Source organism: Drosophila innubila (genome assembly GCF_004354385.1).
Source record: "Drosophila innubila isolate TH190305 chromosome 2L unlocalized genomic scaffold, UK_Dinn_1.0 4_B_2L, whole genome shotgun sequence".
Lineage (NCBI taxonomy): Eukaryota > Metazoa > Arthropoda > Insecta > Diptera > Drosophilidae > Drosophila > Drosophila innubila.
Genome location: NW_022995372.1, coordinates 20,383,550 through 20,402,545, shown reverse-complemented (window position 1 = coordinate 20,402,545; position 18,996 = coordinate 20,383,550). Strand labels below are relative to the sequence as shown.

The window sequence follows — 18,996 nt, the reverse complement described above, 5'->3', positions numbered from 1 at the left end:
TGAAGCGTACCTTAAATAATATATACGGAATGTTTCCATCTATAAATATATAACTTTATAAACAGTTCGCAGGCTTCCCTTTCATTTCCAGCCAAACATTTACCTAAATAATAAAATAAAAAAACTTTCAATGCTTAAATGCCAAAGCGAAATTTTAAAGAGTTTAACGTTAGGTAAGCTTTAGAGTTATACGTTCTTGTATTTATAATTTAATTTCAGAAATGCTAAAGGTATCATAGAATATCTATTACAGCGACCCCATTTAGCCGCCTTTGATACTCACTTGAGAAAATCGCCCGTTGAGGGTCGCAGGACAATTGCACAGGGATGTTGTGTGGCACGGACGAAGGGATAGGGTAAACGAAAGGGCAGTAGCCTCGTAATTGTCATGGTAGTGTTGGCATCTCCAGTTGCGTCTGGAGCGGCATTCGCATCCGCATCCAGTTGCGCGTTGCAATGGGGGCAACTGTGTGGCAAAGTGAAGCAGAAAACTTTCACATTGCAGTGATGAAAACACAGAATGCCCGGATCTGAGGTTATTGTGGTTGTAGACGCTGTTGTTGTTGTTGTTGTTGCTGTTGTCATTGTTGTAGCTGTTGTTGTTGTTGGTCGTTTGCCTTTGCACCCGTATTATAATTGATACACTTTGTGTCCTGCTCCTGTTGAAGTTGTTGTTGCTGCCTCAAGCTGCTTGGCCCCTTTGGCTCCTGTGGTTACGCAGGCCTGCAATAAAACGAACATTTCTTGTAAATAATCCGGAACGAACCGAGTCAGAAATGTGGCCAAAGCTGTTTCTGTGGACTTTCAACATTCCAAGCAAACAGCTTTTGTGGTCGTTTTCACCGCCTTGACAGTGAGTCAAGCCATTATTATTGACGTACCATCTAAACGCAATACAACTCTTTGTTTAGACATTTATTAGCCTGACTTAAACTCTGTCGGTAGCTCAATTGCTGTGACCAGGAGGAACACTTAAACGTTCCATTAAATAAATTAAATGTTCTCAACATAAATATAATTTTTAAGTAACTTAATTCGGACAATGAAGTGTTCTGCAAGTATCTAGAGATATTAATGATAATTGGTGTTAAAAACAACCAAACAAAATATCGTAGTTAATAAAAAGTCAGAGTTTTAGATTGTCTTAATTATTATCGGAGTTACATGGAAAATATACATTTATTAATAACATTCTTTTTGCCCTTTATTAAATTTTTTATAAATTAATGCGTTTTCAGTGTCATAGTAAAATTGTTTTTTTAATTTCTACAAATTTCCTTTTTTATTAGTTCTTTTAACCAATATTTGAAATGGAATTACTTTAAAAAATTAGATGGGTTTAAGAACACCGAAAATTTATTATACCATTTCAAAATTTTCTTTAACCGTTTCCAATGCTTTGGTTATTTTTTTTTAGCTCCTATTGCCACCCTTAAAGTGTATCCCCTGCTCGGAGCGCCGTCACATGCCTTTTAGGTTGGCTATGAGCATTTTTTTGGGGTGCTCTCAGCCAAAGCATCAGATGTTTTACCACAATGAAAAGCCGGCTGAAGGTGGAATGCCGAAAAACGTAAACAAACCGGCAAAATGAAAACAAACCTCATAACGAAATAAAAACTCACCCCAGGCGCAAACTCACCACCAAAACAACGGCAGGCCAGAGAGCGAGAGAGAACGAATGAGAGAACAGCCCTCGAATTGCATTGTGGTGAAAAAGTAGCAGCTATCGAGCAATTTCCCAACGTGCAACGTGTGGCCCGAACCTCGAGGCGGAACCAGTTGACGGCGAGCCGTGCGAGCAGACGGTCGTGTTGTTGTCGCAAGTGGCAACTAACTGTTGGCAGACACTGTCGCAATACGGATTGTGAATTGTGAACTTGACTACAACATTAACATACATAATAATCATCAATATCATAATCACTATTATTGCAGCAATCTTAAGTGCAACGCGTGTTGTGTGTGTGAGTGTGTGGCAACAAGATAGTAACAACAACTAGACAAAGGATTTGGTTGCAGCATCTCAGCTGACTGTCAAACTGTCAATTGACATTAAGTATCGGGATATCATTGGGTATCAGGATACATGTCGCATTATCCTGCCAAAACGCAAACATAAACTTAGCTTGGACTTGGACTTAAACTCGCATTCCCCCGTCGCCGTTACCCGCTGTCGTCGTCATCGTTGACGGCGTTGTTGTTGTCCTGGTCGCCAAGTGACGTGCTTGAGTCCTGTCAGTGCTGTCGTGTGAGCGTGTGTGTCACCACGTTGTGGTCTCTCGAATCCCGGCAAGCGTTACCCTTAAATCCTCCCTTCGGTACCCCGTGTAGTTTGTGCGGTTTCGTCCTTTCCCTCACCTCTAGTCGCTGTCTCCGGGCATTTGTGTGTGTCGCTGTTGCTGGCAAGTGGCCGCCTTTGTTGCATGGCAACACTTGGCTAATCGATGAGGTGCCGAAAAAGCGGACACATACCCGAAGCACACACCCACAAGGATAACACAAGGATAATGACCCAAACCGATTTGGTACGTATAAACATACGCACACACTCCGACATATATGAATACTATTTTAACTAGCTGATAAAGAGAGCAAACTCATTTTTAATAGGCCAAGTCAACAGAAAGGCAAAGGCGTTAACTGATTTTCTACCAACTTTTGTGGTTGCTTCTTCTTCGTGTTGTGGTTGATGTTTCGCTTTTGTTCTCTCCATCTTTTGTTGCCTGTTGTCAACGTTGTCAGAAAAGTTAAATGTGACATTTTTGTTTTTATCGCAAAAAGATATCAAAAGTTGGCAGCAACAACGAAAACAAAAACAAAATTGACGAAAATATCCAAGAATTAAATTAAAGAAATTGCCAAAAAAAAAAAAATAAAATTAGTTGAACAAGTTTATGGCTTTGACTTTATCTCTCTGTGCCAATTAATGCGCCTCAATGGGCGTGGCAATTTCCTCCCATAACCAGAACAGAATCTTTGCAATTCCCACGCAAAAGATGACAGATTAAGTAAACAGTTTTTTGATATGGGTAGCAGATTTAAAAATGCTTTACAAATTTGCTAGTTTCCAGTCAAGACAAAAACAAATTCCCGAACGTTTAGCAGTTAGGGAAAAGGATGCCAAAAGTTTTCAAGAAGATATATTTATTTTAAATGCAAATGAAGTGGCAAGCTTGTATAAATGTATAAGAATGAAGAGGAGAATTTAGCGAAGTGAAGATAAAGATATTTGTAAGAATATATAGAGCGCTGTTCTGAATTCCAAATTCCAAGTCTTTGGCTTCAAATTTAGGTTGTCAAAAAAAAAAGGGATAAATAAATAGTTGATTTAGATGTTACTTTATTTGCGAATACACTTAGATAAATTCCCCCGTTGGTTATGTACAAGTGTAACAAACTGTAACTCAACAGTTTAAACTTAAAATATGCCATAATAAGTCTAAAGAAACAAACATTATTCAAGCAAGGCTTTTTCAAAAAATTTTAAGCCGTTTTTACCTTATTTGTAAAATAAATTTACAGTTTAGAAAATATAATATTGATAGCAATAATAAAAACACAAAATTTGATATACAAAAAAAAATCCCAATCCCAAATAGCAAAAATAAAATATGTAGACATTTATGTTTGGTATTTCATGTTAGAGCTAAAAGAAATTAATAAGATAAATAAATTAATTAATTAATAAAATAAAATATTCACTTGTTTATTAACGTAAGGATTTTTGTCAATTTGGCAAATTAAATTTGTATTTATGCTAAAAATATTTGAGATTTCCAACAGCTGCTACTTCATGACAAATGCAAAGTGAAAAGTTCAATTTGTTTTACTTTAGGCATTTGCGAAAGAGACAGACGTAAAAGGTAAATCCAACAGTGCAGCAACAACAACAGCAACAACATCAAGTATAACAACAAAAATATATTTGAGAAATTTCATTTAGAGCACTTGACACACTTGACTCCTTCCGAGCAGCAATTGTGACAATAAAATGCAGTAGTAAAAATACTTATATTTACGGGTTGCCGAAGATTATACACACTTATCTAATGCATCTAAATACTTGAAAAAACAAATTTAACAGACACAAAATAAATATAAAAGTGGAATTATCAAAGCTCTTGCAAACTAATTTAGCTTAATTTAAAGATGTTCCTCATAGAGAATTTATAAAGGCTTCTATCAATCTCATTTCCTTTTTTATCTTCTTTTATCTGTTACGTAAAACGTGACAAAACGAATATACCCTTGTAAGAATATTCATAAAAAAATGTAATGCAAGCAAGCAGCAAAACAAATGCAATAAAGGATATGACAAGGACACAGTGCAGCCCTAATTTTTTCCTTTTTTTTTCTGAAATTGCTTTAGCCGGTTGTCGCTACAAAGGTAGAGCAGCACGAATAACAAACAACAATCTTAAGAGCGAAGCTAAGAAATCCAAACAAACTTTATCCCAATGTTGTGTATGACTTGTGAATCAAACACGCCCCCAACACACACTCATGGGGGATGTCGGATACTTGTCAGAAATGAAATTACAACTTGCATCCTTTTTGGCGAAGGACTTCTCAACAACAACAAAAAACGGAATTGTTTGCCCAGTGAAAACATGAAAAGGGTAGCAGATAGAAGAAAGAAAGTATAAATAGATGTAACAAAAAATCAACTTACGCATTTTACTAAATTTAATGAGTACCCCTAACACACACCAGCACTCGAACAACTACAACATTTCAGCCAAGATTAAAAAATAAAACACGAGGCAGAGAAGTTGATCTGAAATTAAATATTTATACACATTGGCAAAGAAGAAACTGATGAAAGGTTCAGCCAAAGGAGCGCAGACGCATATAAAATGTGCAAAGCATATATATAAATAAAAATGAAGAGGAGCAACAGGAACTGCAAATCTGACTAAAAACCCTTCTGACACATGCTGCGACAAAAGTCAAACAATAAACACTCTACAAAAAAGCCCAAAACATAACGAATTTGCAATCATCTGAAATATAAAAATAAATAAAAATAGTTAAAAATATTTTAACTTAATACATAAGGATGAAAATATTATTTTAGTTAGTAATAAAATTAGTAATAATTGAAATAAAATAAATCTTTTTCATATTTGGATTAAGTGAAATAAAATTTTTTTTAATATTTGTTAATGGTTTTCCCTTCTTGAAAAAGTGGCTTTAAAAGAGGAAGGAGTTTTGGAATTGAAAAAAATAGATGTATTTTATATCTGTTCGTATTTTAATAAGCATTTTAAGAATTTTTTGAAGTATAAGTTTAAAATTTATAAGTTTTTAACTTTACTAAAGTTAAATATCAGGTCTGCTTCGGTTTTCACTACCTATTTTATCGGATCTCAAAAAATTTATTTTTCACGTTGCATTTGCACATTTTAAAATAATATTTTATCACTTGATTGGACTTAAATTCACAAACTCAAAGTGAATTCAATGCGCAAAATGTTTTCAGATTGATATAAGAACAGGCTAAAGATTGAAAACTGGAACAGACCTGTATATTTTCGCTCCTAAGAGCTTTTCATTTAGATTTTTTTAAGAACAAGAAAAATATATCTAAGCAACAATATTTTTAGTTATTTTCAGGTTTGTCTTATGACCCATTTTTTAATACCATGCCATTAAAAATTGTAAAAATTTCACAATTTAATAACTGAAAGCGGTAAATGACAAAATACCAAATGTAACAAGAGTAGAAAAGCAGTCGGCTGCCAGGACAACACAGCAGAATAAAGGACCTTAAGGACATTGCGTTGTCAACAATAACCGGCAGCTAAAATTGCTCAAAATTTTTTATTGTCATCCGCGTTTTATTTTGCTCCTTTCCTTTCTTTATAAGTATCTCTGGTATGTTGTTGTGCTTCCTTTGGCTGCAGGTGTCTGCAAACTTGGTGAGCTTAAATTTGGCATGGCTCAAATTAAATAAGCCAAATTGACAACAAAGTTGTCTGTCAACTGAGTGCTGAGGTCCCCGAGCAAAGGCTCGAATTCGAATTAATTCAGAGACATAAACGCGCTCAGGTGCGCTCAAATGTATGCTACACACATGACCATGGAGAATACCAAGAGGATACTATGGCCACAACCACTTTTCCTCCCCCTCAGAATACGCCCACATGCTGGGCAGCTTCATAAAGCCAAAGTGTGGAGAGCGCTTTGAAGTTTCCGCTTCCGCAGTGAACAACACAATGTTGTTGTTGTCGTTGTTGTTACGGCGGCACACTCATTTCAAGTTGGTCGCACATTTGCACACCAGCAAACAAGCACACACACACACACACACACACACACACACATACACACACACATGCTTAGAGGCAGCTTTGCTTTGCTTTGTCACTGTAGTTGCTATTGTCATTGTTTTTGTTGTCGCTACTGCCGTTTAAATCATGTAAAATTTCAGATTTAAAGCTCCCGTTATCTTGTCCTCCCACTTCTCCCAAAAAATGCTCCTTCTTTTCAGTCTCTTCTTCATCTTGGCGAACACCTAATTTAGTTTGGACCATGTTGTCATTGAGTTAGCACTTGGGCCCATTTCAACAGGGGAAATACAGGTTCTTTTCTTTTTCCAGAGCATGAGCTTTTAGCTTTAATGAAGCTAAGAAATGGAGCATAAAATTTTAGGTAATTTTGTTAAAGTAAAAAAAAATATACACTTTGTCAGACTGAAAAATAAATTATTATTAAAAATAGTTAAATATTTACAAAACTAGAGTAGTAATATGGAAATCGATAACTTCAAGTTCATCACATTACATATTAAATAATAATTTAACATAAAATCAATATAACTATACCAAAAGTTATACCGCAAGTTTTAATCTCTACATTATTTTTACTAATTAAATATAATACCATTTTTTTGTTAGTAACTTTTTTTATTAATGTTAACTATTTGAAAAACTGATATTGTACATGAGTTTTATGTAAAAATCAAGTAATGCAAGCTGCATGATTTTAAAACTTTAATATCGTATTAGTATTAGTATATATTAGTATTTCGCAAATCTATAGAGACAACTGCATTTGAAAATGAAAATGACGTTCTGGCTATTTGTTCAATTTACCAACTAATTTTAATTAGTTCAATAAATACAAAATTTTATTGAATGCATATTTAAAACACGTCTGTATATATACCTGATGGACACGACTTTAACTGATTTTCCCATTATTAGACTTTCTTTTAACTTTACATAAATACGTTTTAGTATTTTGCCAAGTATTTCCAAAAGCAGCAGTTGCATAATGTAAGACAAATAACCCCTCATAACTCACGTCAGCTATGAGCATGATCTCTGCATTAAATGCACTAATACCCCAAGCAATTACTTAGCCTTCCCCTTAGCTCCACTGTCAAAGCCTCTGCTCCTGCTCCTGGTCCGACTCCCCGACTCTCTTCAATATGGCATTGCTGCCATTAATTCAACTGAAATTGAAACGCCTTTAAGATTTCTGGCACCTGCCATTAAGTCTGTGAGTTTACATCGACTTCGAGTATTAAGTGCACACACACAGACACACACACAGACACACGCACACATACATATATAGGCAGAGGCACACACGCAACAATCTTGGCACTTGGGTGCCCAGATTTGCTAGACGCGTCGCTTGACTTACGGCCCTGCATCAGCTTTGGCCATTTCAGAATTTGCCACATACACTTCCTAGCCGCATTTCACCCCAACTTTACACCTCCCCTGTCCACCACCTGCTACAGACTCAGCTGTGCAAGTTTGCCTCTCTCTCTCTACTTTCCCCCTCACACACCAGACACAAGGGTAAAACGTAAACCAAACATGGCCAACAGCTGTGCGGGGCTTCTCAGCTAACACACACATATTTAACTTGCACATACATAACACACACTCACACTCACGCATAGAGCGCATTTCTATGTGTCCCTCGTGTAACTTTTTTCATTTCGTTGGATTCTTAATTAAATTATGAATTATGCACAGTTAGTTAAATAGACCTTCGGTCGGTCTGTCATTCTTTCCGTCGTTTGCTGAGGTTCTTTTCTAACCTAAGATACTGAGTACTCGTATTCCAGAGCATATTTCTCTGGCTTTTTGCGGCTTACATTGGAGACGGATTTGCTTGGCAGCAACAACAAAAAAAGATAAAAATAAAACCAAAAGACAGAAAGATATGTAAACAAAGCTCGTTTTTATGCATTTCTTTTTATGCGGCGATTTTGGCTCGTAAATGACATTACTAACCCAAATACTTGTTATTGGCAACTGCACACACACACACAGGGTGCAGGGGTGTTTGTCTGTGTGTGTGTTTGTGTATGGCACTCACATAAGTCGCTTATTTATTGTAGCGACCCTAAATGGGCACAGCAAAGTGAAAGTGTATCGAGTTGCCAACTAACTTTGTTGCCCTACAGTTACATTTGTATGTTCTACCTCATGTATTTGTTTCTCATAAAAATGGTGTGTAATAATAAAGTTATATTTATTTATGACTAGCAGTCGTTTAGCCGTTATATGACTTTATAAAATAATCGTAAAAATTGCCTCCTCTGATTGTGCCAAGTAATAAAATATGTTTTGAAACCCTAAAATTTTCAAATTTGAGATTCTTAGAACTCTAGCATGACTAAGGTTAAGATTTGTGTATTATGAATTTCACTTTATTCAAAACGGTACTGAAAATTAATTTTTTTATATGCATAAAGACAATTTAAATTAAAGAATTTCGAAATATTCAATATACTCTTTATAACAATTTTTTTAAATATTCATTTTTGTAACATATTAACATTGCAATCAGCTTAAAGTTAAAGCTTAAAAAGTTTTATATATGAAGTTATTTAGCAACGTATTAGATATGTTCCACAATTTTTTGGAGATTTTGATGACAATTGTTTTTGGAAATTACTAATCAAAAGCTTGGCGTTGAAAACTAATATGTCAGACATTTTCTTTTTATTCATAATTAAATTATGAAATTTTTAATACAATAATGAAATTTAATGTTATTGTTAAATTACCAAATCAATTTAAATGTATTCCATTATATCTTAAATTTGATTAAATCTGCTAACAATGATTCCGATATTTTTAATGCATTAATCCTAAAATTAAAAAAAAAATTTGTATATTAATTATCTAAAGAATGATTTGACTCTATTGTGTACAGATGAAATTGCTTTATACTCGGGGTATGGCCAAGGAAACTACATTCAAGTACTTAGAATTTAAACAAGCATACCTTTACTTTGAAGCAAAGAGACATTCATTACGAACTGTTAGTTATCAAGTGTGCGCTCCAAAGTATGCAACGCATATGGGGAGGTCACGTTTAATTGGCCCTTTACACTATGGTCCGGATGACGATTTTTTAGGAATAAATTAATAACTCGAGAACGAATAAAGTTTTTTTGGTCTAGTCTTTTGCATTGGGCCTATGATATATATACGCAAATGGCCTAGAAAAGTGGGCGTGGTCCCGCCTTTATTTCGGATTCTGCGATATGTAAATTTTTTGTTTTTCAAGCTATCAGGACCAAACTTACAGGTTAGGCGTGTTACTATGCCCGTAACGTGTTGGCAAAATTCCAATTCGGACAACTATATCATGTAGAAATAATAGGAATTATCAGTCGAAAAGTAACTTTTTTTATAAAAACGCTATTTTTTTCCAAAATATCTGACCAAAACGATCGTATATAAGTGATATTATGCTACTGACATTCTGACCAACAAATATCAAGATCGGAATACTATCATTTTTAATATCATATTGTTCAAATTATTAAAATCGGTCGTGAACTAACTTTTTGTATGAAACTAGACATTTTTATTTTTTGTCGATTGTAAAGATTTATCATTTATTCAATACGTAAACACGAGTTTTTGTAATTTTCGCCAATGCGCACAATAAAATAAGCCAAAAAATCTTAATTTTCGTCAATTTGTCTCATGTGTTGTCGCCACACTTTAAACGAATACGCATTTTATAACGTGAGGTTAGCTAAAATAAAGTGAAATTGTGAAAAATGCGCAAAATTGCGCAACTTGAGCTTAATAGTACAAATTAAGAATTGATTTCTCTACAAAATGCATATAGTCGCATTGCTAGCATATGCTAGCAAAATTAGTTACCTCTTTCCAAAGATGAAATTTAATCAAAAAATTTTTTAACGAGGCAAGTTTTTAAATTACAAAAAACAACACATTGCACGTTGATTTTCAACAACGCGGATATATAAACACAAAGTACAAGCCACAATATATATAATCCACCATAAATTTTGTTAAAAAAGCTTTTAAATTAGTGCTGTAAGACAATTCAAATTAACCTTAAAAATGAGAATATCCGTTTCATGTGCAGTTTGTTTAAATCAACTCTGTTTCACAGCTGATTGCTAAACAGTGTTGGAAAATGTTAGAATTTTAGTTATGCAACATTTGAGTTGAATGTATTTTGAATGCATCGCCATCAAAAAATCGTTAATTTGAATAACTTTAACAAATGACTTTTTTCCAAAATAATCGTCATCCGGACCATAGTGCTTTACAATAACAATTCAGCAGTCAACTGACAACAGAAACTACAACACGCCGCAAACCAACTGCCAACATCATCAAAGTCAAAAGCAGCAGCAGCAACAACGACAACATCAACAACAACGACAACTGCCCATACACACACACGCACACACACACTTCAACCGCAATTCTCGCCATGCAAGAGCAGAGGCAGGACATGCGGTCAACGGCGCCTATACGAGGAGCCTCAGCAGCAACTTGCCTTCACTTCCCATACCTTACTTTCCCTGTCCTTCCCTTTCCATGCCTTCCCTTTAGGCCAATCCCCGGAAGTTGCGCCACAAAAGCGTTTGCGTGGTCAGCTCATCATTTGGTCAGCTGTTGACAGCAGCCACTAACAGCAACAACCACAGCAACATCACCAACAACAAAAACGCGAACAACATCAACACTGTTGGCGGTTTTATGTCACAGTCGCCGAAGCCATCTTTGCTTTTGGCCAACTCTTAATTAACTTGCCTCATCGCGTTACTTGCCAGCCAATTCCTTTGAGCGCATTTTATTTTTTATGTTGTTGCCCACAACAACAACGCAAGCACCAACAAAAATACACCGACAACAACAACAACAACAACAACAACAACTAGGGCAACAAAGTTAAATGCTTGACTTTGCCCAAAATGGTTTTTCATCAGCGCAGCGCACACTTTGTAAGCTAATTTAATTGCAGATACGTGATGTCGCTTAATCAGTTGAAAATATTGCAATTAGGGCGTGGCACAACGCCCACACCTCTACCTGCACACACGAACCCTAAAAAAAGGCAACAACACGAAGGCGAGCGTAAATTAACATTAATTTGCAGCTTATTGGAAATAGTCGAGTAATTACAAATATTTAGAGCGCTCATTTAAAATGTCATTAAAACGATATTAATTGTATTGAATTGAGGTTTTATTCATTTAACATTTAATATTTTTCCTTTTGCAACCAAATTAAAATATTTTTATCAAAATGCACACTATAAATGCCATGCCAAATTCTTCAATTTATTAAATTACATGTTTTTAATTTGCGTTATACTTTTTGACAACAAAATTGCATTCAATTCCTTGCACACTTTAAATGTCCTGCGAACAAGATGGGAAAAGGCGGGTATTTTAAGTTTGCTTAAATTGATATAACGTACATATTCCTCACTTTAAATTTAAAGTTAACTCTAATGAGTTGGCAAAAATAATTTGTAATCATGGCGAAATTAAAGCGAAATCGCTTAAAGGAATACCACAATTTGCATACATTAAACTAAATTGCAATTTATAAAGCGGCATAAAAATTAAGCTAATTTACTTTGTCAATTGCAAATTGCATATCACACACAGTGGGCCACCAATATATGTGAACAGGCCTTAAATCACAAGAACAACAACAAAACTTACAGATATAACGCACACAAAAGTTTCATTTTAAATGATAAAAACCAACATGAAACTGAAAAAAAAAATAATCTGAAGTCGAGCAGAAAGCACTAGGTTATGTGCAACATTTTAGCATAACGAAGCACACACACGTACAAGAACACACACAGACACAATAAGGACTATCCTTAACTGGAACTTCAGAAAAGTCTCGCAATAATCGGCGCCCAGTTGGCTGCCTTGTATAATCGATGTATCCAAGCGGTTCCGTTACCACCTTCCCTCATTGTGGCCAAGCCTCACGCCCTCAAAATTGCCCTGTAGCCAAGCCGTAGTAGTAGCCGTACTTTATGCTGTTTTATGCTACAATTTGTGTGGTTGCGTTGGCATTTTATTGTGTTTTGCGGCCTGATTTTGCGGTGAGCCTCGAAAGTAGATTTCCCAAAAATTGTTGCCCCAACATTTTCACGTATCATACATTTTGGGCTGCTTCCCTCGCTGTGGACTTATTGATTTTTGATAAATAAAGAGCCTCACACAATTCGTTAAAGTGCTTGGCCATCTTAACAACCAGAAGGCAATGGGGAAAGCAAATGGAAAATGAGAGAGAAATATATCCGAAATGGCAGTGAAATACGAGCATAGGAAAACAATTGGGTAATGCCAACGAGTCTTTACTGTAAGTATTATATTATTCTTTTTTCTCTTTTTCATGTTTCTTTTCTTGTGTAGAAGATTAACGATTGTTTGGGCATTTGCGAGAAACCGACAATGAAAATTCCTATAAAGAAAAAAAAAGGAAAAAGAATGGAGTAAACAGAAAACATATCAAAGACATTCATCAAATTTCAAATTTCATAAGCAACAATTTTTTTTAATTGGCCACTCATGATAAATAATTGTGCTACAAATAACAATTAAAGCACAGGGGAAAATAAAATTATGTCGAATTGTAGATATTTCAAGAGCTAAAAAAAAAAACAAAATAAAAGTTAAAATTGAAATTTTCTAATTGAATGCAGAAGAAAAGAAATGAAATTCGAGTTGATAAATCCGATTGATCGTTTAAAAAAATTAAAAGTAAAACAAATTAGCAAATCGCTTCCGCGAAAAGCAAGATTTCGATTTTTAATAGATATTTTCCATGTCTACCAATTATAAGTTTTTTTAATATTGAAATCATCAATTAACCTGTCTAAAAGCTGGGCACTTAACTAAGTAAACTATGCAACAATTCAATTGCAATATAATTCCAATATGAAAATAGGTAAGCATAATTGTTGCTACACATTTTCCTCCTTCTAATGTCAACAACAACTTCAGCGCGTCTGTAATCGCAAGATAAATATTGTTGTATAAATCCAATGGAACAGATTGCTTTAATAAATATTATACAAGCGGACGGCACAAACGTTTGCACAGTCAGACGATGAGAAAACCGAGGCAAAAGTATATAATAGCATTTACAAAAGAGAAGCCAAGCACCAAAATGAAGCGCAACAACAAACAGAATATAAAGAAGAGCAAAGAAAATCAACGGCAATTTTCAAAACACTTTTAAAACACATTTAGAAAACGGCAAAGGCAACCAAAAGAATAGCCAAAAAAGAATAGCAAAAACAATGCTAATGCCGAAAGGCAAACATTGGGTCAGCTACCAAGGAGCAAAGGAAGGAATGGCAGCCGAAAGGCCACAGACCTGGAAGTGTGGTTGTAAGGAGAATAAGGGTGCAAAAAGCTACTCACAGTTATGGGCGCATTAAGTGAACCGAGCAAGTTCCAGTCCAGACAATATGAGTTGGTTGTACCAAGTGGCGTATGCGCAATCTTCTTGTATCATGCATGTGTGTGTGTGTGTGTTTCTGTGTGTCCTATGTGAAGCGCGAGTGCTGGCACTTAATCTTCCAGCTGGCACAGATGCAGTGCCAGGATATGCCGGTCATATATCTGCTCTCTGGCCCCCAACAATCTCGAATATCCTCCTGGCTACAAAAATGGCAGACAAAGAAATGCTCTTGCTGCGAAAGACATGGAATATGTGAGCTAGGCATAGGCAAGAAACATTGCAGTATCTACTGAAATATTTGGGGAAAGAACATTGCTGCAGAATGTATTTTCATATTTTGTTTTTGAGTTTCAACCTTTAAACTTGACTTCTTCTTTAAAGAACTAACTATCCCAAAGTATTCCTGGTCTTAATCGAATCAGATTTTTAAAAAGCATAAGACTTTGGTCGTTTCCAAAAATCGAAGAGCAAAGTGAAGAAATCTACAATATCACTTTAACATGTAAAGTTATTAGCGCTTCCTTTAACAATTTAGGTGTGCTTTTCATTTAAATTTCTCATTAATTTCGCATAAAAACTGAATGTTACAAGAAAATTCTCTATCTTGTAACCTTTCGTTATGGTAAAATATTTTCGGGGTGCTCCCTTTTACTAATTTTACCATTACTTATAAATATATTTAAGACTTTGACGATTTCATAAAAATACAACTAAACATAAGTCAAATTACAGGAACGTCACAAATTTTCTCTCTGGAGCTTGATTGAATTCGAAGTACGAAAAAGGAAGCAAACTTTTGTCAATTTATTCCACACTCATTCTTGGCACACTTGGCACACAGTCATAGCAAAAACATTCATTATTCAATTGTTTGGTATCTCAAAGTCAGTTCAGGCCTCGGGGTCTGAACCTTCGTTTCTGCTGTCCAACGCAGCGTATGAGTTATGAAAATTATTTGCGAAACTGGGATCGAGAAATTGCGCATAATACGTCAAAGTCAGAAATTGATTTAAGTCAATTAATTTAAACGAGCCACAACAATAACAAAACACGCCTCAGACCATGCCACAAGTTGGACACGCTGTAGGTCCACTTACTGGGGATAAAACAAGTCGTAATAAGGAAAGCGGATGTGGTTGGCCATACACGTGTTTACGCTGTGGAGGAGGTGGTTAGTGGTAGCGGTTACTTAGGGGTTCACTGGAGTAGTGCTTAAACTAGATGTAATTGTATTTGTGTGGAGCTAGGGAAAAGAAGGCAAAGGAAAAATGAGAGAGTGGGAAAACGTATTTACTCATATGTCTTGCACAGACAAGTTAATTATTTTGTGGTGCGCGTGTTTATTTTCGGCAAATCGATTTTCCCGCGAAACACACACACACACATGCACACCCCTGTGCGCTTCATTAACAATACGTGTTGCCTACTTTTAGGGTCTTTAAACACACACTTTGTTTGCCTTTACAGTTTTCTCAAATATTTGCACAATGCTTGTCTGAATTAATTACCAACATTTTCAAGTGCCTCTGCAAAGTCAACAGTTAGTTCATAGAGAGAGAAAGAGAGAGAGAGAGAGACGAAGACAACGACTCCGACTAATTTACATTCTTTGGTCTCAGCATATTTCGAGTTGATTCTTATTCTCTCCCTCTCTCTCTATTTTTTATTAAACTTTGTTTGCCGGCCGACGCTTTGCATAAATGCAAAATTGGCTAAGCAATAGCAACAAAAATGGGTCAGAATAATAAACAATGACATTTTAATTAAATTTACGTGCACAAATTGCCTGCACACCAACAACAACAACAACAACGAACAATTGCAGCAGCTTTTCAGTTAAAAATTTGCCCAAAATAGAAGACTTTTCGAATGGCATTTCTGTTGACGACATTCCAATGACAGTTGACAGATTTTGGCTATTATAAAAGAGGCAAAGGACGACTGAAAAGCTTTCAATTTGTACAAATTGTAAGACTATGAAAATATGAATAATAAATGATGATAGTCATTTATCTGATGTGCACCAATTATATTGATTGGTTTTTATTAATAGAATATGCAATAGTTAAATCAAAATCTATATACATATAGATTTTAAGCTTCAACTACTTACTTAAATTATATAGAGAAAAGCAGGTGCAAAGACTTTATAAGAAATTTTGTATGAAGTGTACAGTGTAGTTATTTTATTTATTTATAAACAAAGCATTAAATTCCTCAACTCCATTAACTGTTGCCCAAAAAAAATATTTTGTAGAGCTACTCTGTACCGAGATCCTTTGAGTTTGTCATTAAGTATACTTTACAATGACCCGTAATTCTTTGTCATCAAGTAAATGTTTTGATCTGTATGAACTCATCTTATATGCAGTATTTTTCTTGATAAAGTGCTTAACTGAAAGGCACACTTGTAACTTAAATATGTCTGCCTTTGATCTGATGGCAAACCCTTCATCATCATGGCACAAAAGGCATCACTCTGCAACGCATTATTATCATCAGCTACACTGCCATTTACCAGTTGCCACTTGCATTTTTTCTCTCACATTTCACATTTCACAATTTGCCATCTTGTAGACCTTCTCAAAGCTGTCACTCAAGAGGCAAATGCACACACATACATTTACATACCTTCAGCTTTATAATTACCCTCTAGATTACACATTTTGACTAACAAGGCCCATTCATTAATGTCATCAAAAAGAGCAACAGAAGCAAAAGTTGAAGCAGGAAAAGCAACGTCTAAAATTCTGCAACATTTTGTTGACACACCCAACGGACGGCCAAACGGACCACGTTAATGAAACCCTCTCCATCACAAAGTTGCAGTTGTGCAAATGCCAGACAAAAAAAGGGAGAAACGGCAGCAAAAATAAACAGAAATGGAGAACAGAAAGGGAAACAGAAACCAAGCCAGTACGTGCTTCTTCTGCTGAAACTGGCGACATGACTTTTCAACATGAGAACGCAACGGTTTTTATGGAGCACTCGCACACACACTCTGCGCTAGTTAAAATTTCCGAAAATTTGCTGCTGCAGGTGTTACCAATTTGTTGCCATTTCAGCCAGGAGAACAGAGGATAATTTTCCACTCACAGCACTCCAGAAAGCACTCGAGAATGTCACACAAAAAGTTATGGGACGTCAACAGCATTGTAGCTAGAGAGTACACAGAAAAAAAAACATTCTAAAATTCAAGTTTACAATTCTTGATTTAAGCCATTATTTCTAAGTACATATGTGTTCAGTATATTATCGTTAAAATGGCAGCAACTTAACATTAAAACAAGTCAATGAAGCCTTACAGAATCCCGAAAATCAAAATAATGCTGAGAATAATCGGGATTGCATCAAATATTTTGTACTTGGTTTACGGAAATCCGGGATTAACGTACTTCTGAGATCGCATTAGACTAATTTTTTTTTGTGTATAACTTCAACTCCTTCTCCTCCTTCAAACTGTAATAGATGGCCTGGTTTCTCAGCTACGTGATGATGCTTTCTCTGTATGTAGAGGCAAGTCCATGTCAACTGTACTGCGGCTAACAACGTTATCAAGCTTATCGTCACGTTGATGATCTGTTGCAGCACATGTAGCTTGCTGCCATATGCAGCATGCCGCTTCCCCCCTCGCCTATCATTGTGTTAACTTTATGATGGCGTGTTTGCCTTCCTTTATTGTCTTGACCACATCCTTGTGCTGTTGCAATTGCACTCATTGCCATACTCCAAGCATTATTACCCACTCGTCGTTGGCAACCAAATGCCACATTGCACATACGTCCCGTTGGCTGCTAACTTTTATTGCCAGCTGGCAAACGTTAAGTCGGATTTATGTTGATCCGCTCCCTCTCTCTCTCTCTCTCTCTCTCTCTTTCGCTCACTTTGTTGGCTTTGCTTCTGTTTTGACTTTTTGTTGTCTTTTTTGGCTACTTGCGCCTTAATTGACGTGCACAGTTCGTCGTTGGTTTCAATATTGCACTTATAATTTCCCATGCCACCCCCTCTTCCACTCTCATTCTGACTCTCTCTTGACTATTTGTTCTATCTCATTCTCGAGCGCGACTTTTGTGTCGCACATAAAAAATATTTATTCTGTTCTCGCAGTTGGAAAACAAAAAGTTCTTAACTTTTTGCAGCAGCTTATCCCAGCACATGTGACTGGAAACTCCTCTCCCAATCCCCCCGCTCTCACCACCCTGCTGCTTCATTGCACTTTATTGTATACTCTGTGCTTTGGTCTAGTCATTCCGTCTAGCCATTTTGTTTTTAATGGCCAAAGCTGGGTACCGCGCACACATATGAAACAATATGAAATGCGAACGAGTTGGATAGCATTTTATTTTGACACATGATGCGACTGCAAAATGAGCCGGCAAAAATTAAATGATATGCTATAAAATACACGTAGTTTGACATAGAACTTTATCCACTCACAGTACTTGAAAACAGAGTCTTAATTAGACTATAAAATTAATTAAATAGCTTAAGCTTTGGTTTTATTTGCATTTTATCTTCAATAAGAAACACTGAGATATAGCGTTAAAATTTTAAACTGTAGTCATTGAAATAACTTAACATTTTATTAATCTATTAGTGGAACATAGACATAAAGTAGTGGACAGAGAAAAAATGTAATTAAAGTAAAATAAATACAATTATAAAATGAACATGTAATATTTAATTATAAGATAATAAATTTTAAATCATGACTGAAAGGAAAAAAAATAAATTATAATATAATAGATAAACTAATTAATCAAGTTTTAGTAACTAGATATACTATATTTGAAATAAAATAAATCCGAAATTTATAGGAATAGATTTTCTTAGCTTCTGTTTCGCTTAGATGTATTATCCCAAAAAACTACTAACAGTAAACAAGATATATAATCGATTAAACGACAAATTCTTTAACTAAAACTATAAGACTTTGAGTACACAACAGTTTCTCATCTTCTTTCAATAAATTAATCCATTAACTCTTTGGTATTTATCAATTAAGACTATTTGCATGACATAAACACTTCCTCAACTCAAGGAATGTTTTTTTTCGTGTTCAACAATTGCATACTTTATATAAATTTTCCGTTTTCATTGTTCTTTGCAGCTTACAAATTGAATTCATGCAACACGAGACTGCAGCTCAAAAATGTGAAAATACAAGGAAAAAAAGCAAGAAATAGTAAAACGAAACGGAAACGGAGATAGGAAACGAAAAAAAGTAAAGCATAGTAATAATAGAAAATAAACATAA

General features: G+C 35.3%; 1 protein-coding gene and 1 long non-coding RNA gene across 3 annotated transcripts in view; one reads left to right on the top strand and one right to left on the bottom strand.

Annotated features, from left to right (window-relative positions):
* LOC117782014 (MKRN2 opposite strand protein) overlaps positions 1–18,996 on the bottom strand; it is a 63,844-nt gene that overhangs the window by 1,540 nt on the left and 43,308 nt on the right. For both annotated transcript variants that reach the window (XM_034618920.1, XM_034618921.1), the window contains exon 3: positions 284–723. In XM_034618920.1, the coding sequence (XP_034474811.1) occupies positions 284–585 (302 nt within the window). In that variant the 5' untranslated portion in view covers positions 586–723. The remainder of the gene's footprint in view (positions 1–283; positions 724–18,996) is intronic.
* LOC117782025 lies at positions 2,234–18,904 on the top strand. Its single transcript, XR_004617220.1, has 2 exons — positions 2,234–2,525; positions 18,850–18,904. It is a non-coding gene; the product is annotated as an uncharacterized LOC117782025 (long non-coding RNA).